Consider the following 1,578-nt stretch of genomic DNA (forward strand, 5'->3'; position numbering starts at 1 on the left):
AAACACCAAACAGAATCCCTTCACCGTGCAAAACCCGGTGGTGGGTTGATCTCCACATGGCTGAGAGAGTAGTGTCACAGTATCAATGGATCTGGAACTTTGGAATGACATATGAGAGGGGAAGGTTGCTGAAAAACGTGCCCGAAGCTGACGTCATCAATGTGCTGAAGGCCTACATCAAAGCTATGAAACCAGTGGAAAAAATTTGCACTATACTAGGTGGAGAAAAGTACGCCACTTGCAGTTACATTCTCCCAATGCTGTACCTCCTAGATCCCGACAGCCCTCTCTATGGAGGGGATGATCTTCTTAACTTAGGCGAGCCAAACCCTGTAAGTAGACTTAAAACACAATTTTTATTTTAAGAATTGTAATGTTAAAAATTTCTCAGAATTATTGTTACACTACGTTTATCTTTTTAGGAAGCGGCTAATGATGATATACCCCTCTCTGCCAACCCAGAGATGATTCCCACAAACATCCAAAAAAGTGTGGTTAAGTTCCTCAAGAAAAGATTTAAACCAGATCCGGAGGACGACCACCGCGAAGTTGATTATGTGTCAGCAAGGGAGTGCTACGGCGTGCTTGCTAGGTGCTCTTTCCTTGACCCGCGGTTCAGGGATGAGATACTTGAAGAGGACCGTGATCACGCAAAAGCGCTTCTTTTAGAAGACGCAAAGACCATGGTGCCACCCTCAGGGAACTCAACATCTGGATCTAACTCAGGAGGTTAGTTTTCTTATAAGTTACTGCATGGTGTTCCGCACAGGCGAGGGCAGGCGCGCGGCGCGCGAGCTTCCCGTCAAAGAGTCGGACCTGGAGTCCAGGCTGGCGCTGGCGCTGGGCTGGCGCTGGCGTCGGCCGGGCAGCCGGGGAACGGGGTGCCCGTCGTGTGCGTGTGCGGCGCAGCTAGTCCGCACCCGCACCCCCTTCCCCCTCGGGCCGGCCCCCGGCTCCGGCTCCCTTCCCCCGACCCGCTGAACGAATCGCGTATCGCGTACCCGACCCGAACTAAAATACGTTTTCGTTTTATTGCAGGTAGTAACGTTGCCGCGGTGAAAACCTTGTCAAAAATTTTCAAAAAACGGCGGCTTGCTGCTGCGTTTGGAGATGATGAAGACGGAGGGGTTGGCTCAGACTCCCAACCTACAATGGAGGCGAGGCTTCAAGCAGAGATGCAGCGCTATGAACAGCTTCCTCCCATCGAAACAGACTCGGATCCGTTCCAGTGGTGGAAGGTGCACAGCGCAAGTCTCCCCATCATGTCAAAGTTAGCAAGGCAATTTCTTATCATCACTGGGACCAGTGTGCCCTCTGAGAGGGTTTTTAGCACCGGCGGTGATGTGATCGTCGATACAAGGTGCTCTTTATCCGGGCACAATGCGGAAATTCTCATATTTTGCAGCAAGAACGAAAAGTACTTGCCAATTGGCTAGTTGAGATATTTACCTTCACCGTATGCCACTGGCTTTCTGTCTTATTCCTCTCTTCAAATTATGAAAAATAAAGTGTTTCATTTTTTTCAACGGAATTGTTTTCAATATTTCAATGTTTCAATGTTTCAATATTTCAATATTT

At 48.9% G+C, this 1,578-nt stretch overlaps 2 protein-coding genes across 2 annotated transcripts in view; both read left to right on the forward strand.

The window, feature by feature from the left end:
- Positions 1–49, forward strand: part of LOC127749401 (E3 SUMO-protein ligase ZBED1-like) — a 1,338-nt gene extending 1,289 nt beyond the window's left edge. The window contains exon 3 of the mRNA XM_052267415.1: positions 14–49. Within this exon, the coding sequence (XP_052123375.1) occupies positions 14–49 (36 nt within the window). The remainder of the gene's footprint in view (positions 1–13) is intronic.
- Positions 20–1,442, forward strand: LOC113216569 (uncharacterized). The gene is made up of 3 exons (XM_026436315.2): positions 20–332; positions 423–729; positions 1,039–1,442. Exons 1-3 carry the CDS (start codon positions 57–59, stop codon positions 1,434–1,436), a joined length of 981 nt encoding a protein of 326 aa, XP_026292100.2. The 5' UTR covers positions 20–56; the 3' UTR covers positions 1,437–1,442.
- Positions 1,443–1,578: the final 136 nt, after the last annotated feature.

The sequence above is a fragment of the Frankliniella occidentalis genome, unplaced genomic scaffold (genome assembly GCF_000697945.3).
Source record: "Frankliniella occidentalis isolate FOCC.00 unplaced genomic scaffold, Focc_3.1 Scaffold51, whole genome shotgun sequence".
Taxonomy (NCBI): Eukaryota; Metazoa; Arthropoda; class Insecta; order Thysanoptera; family Thripidae; genus Frankliniella; species Frankliniella occidentalis.

What these genes read in the sequence shown, in the direction of transcription:
- LOC113216569 (XM_026436315.2), top strand. Translation starts at nt 57, where the DNA reads ATGGCTGAGAGAGTAGTGTCACAGTATCAATGGATCTGGAACTTTGGA. An exon ending in ACTTAGGCGAGCCAAACCCT is followed by an intron (nt 333 to 422) that starts GTAAGTAGACTT and finishes TTATCTTTTTAG; the next exon opens with GAAGCGGCTAATGATGATAT. An exon ending in ATCTGGATCTAACTCAGGAG is followed by an intron (nt 730 to 1,038) that starts GTTAGTTTTCTT and finishes GTTTTATTGCAG; the next exon opens with GTAGTAACGTTGCCGCGGTG.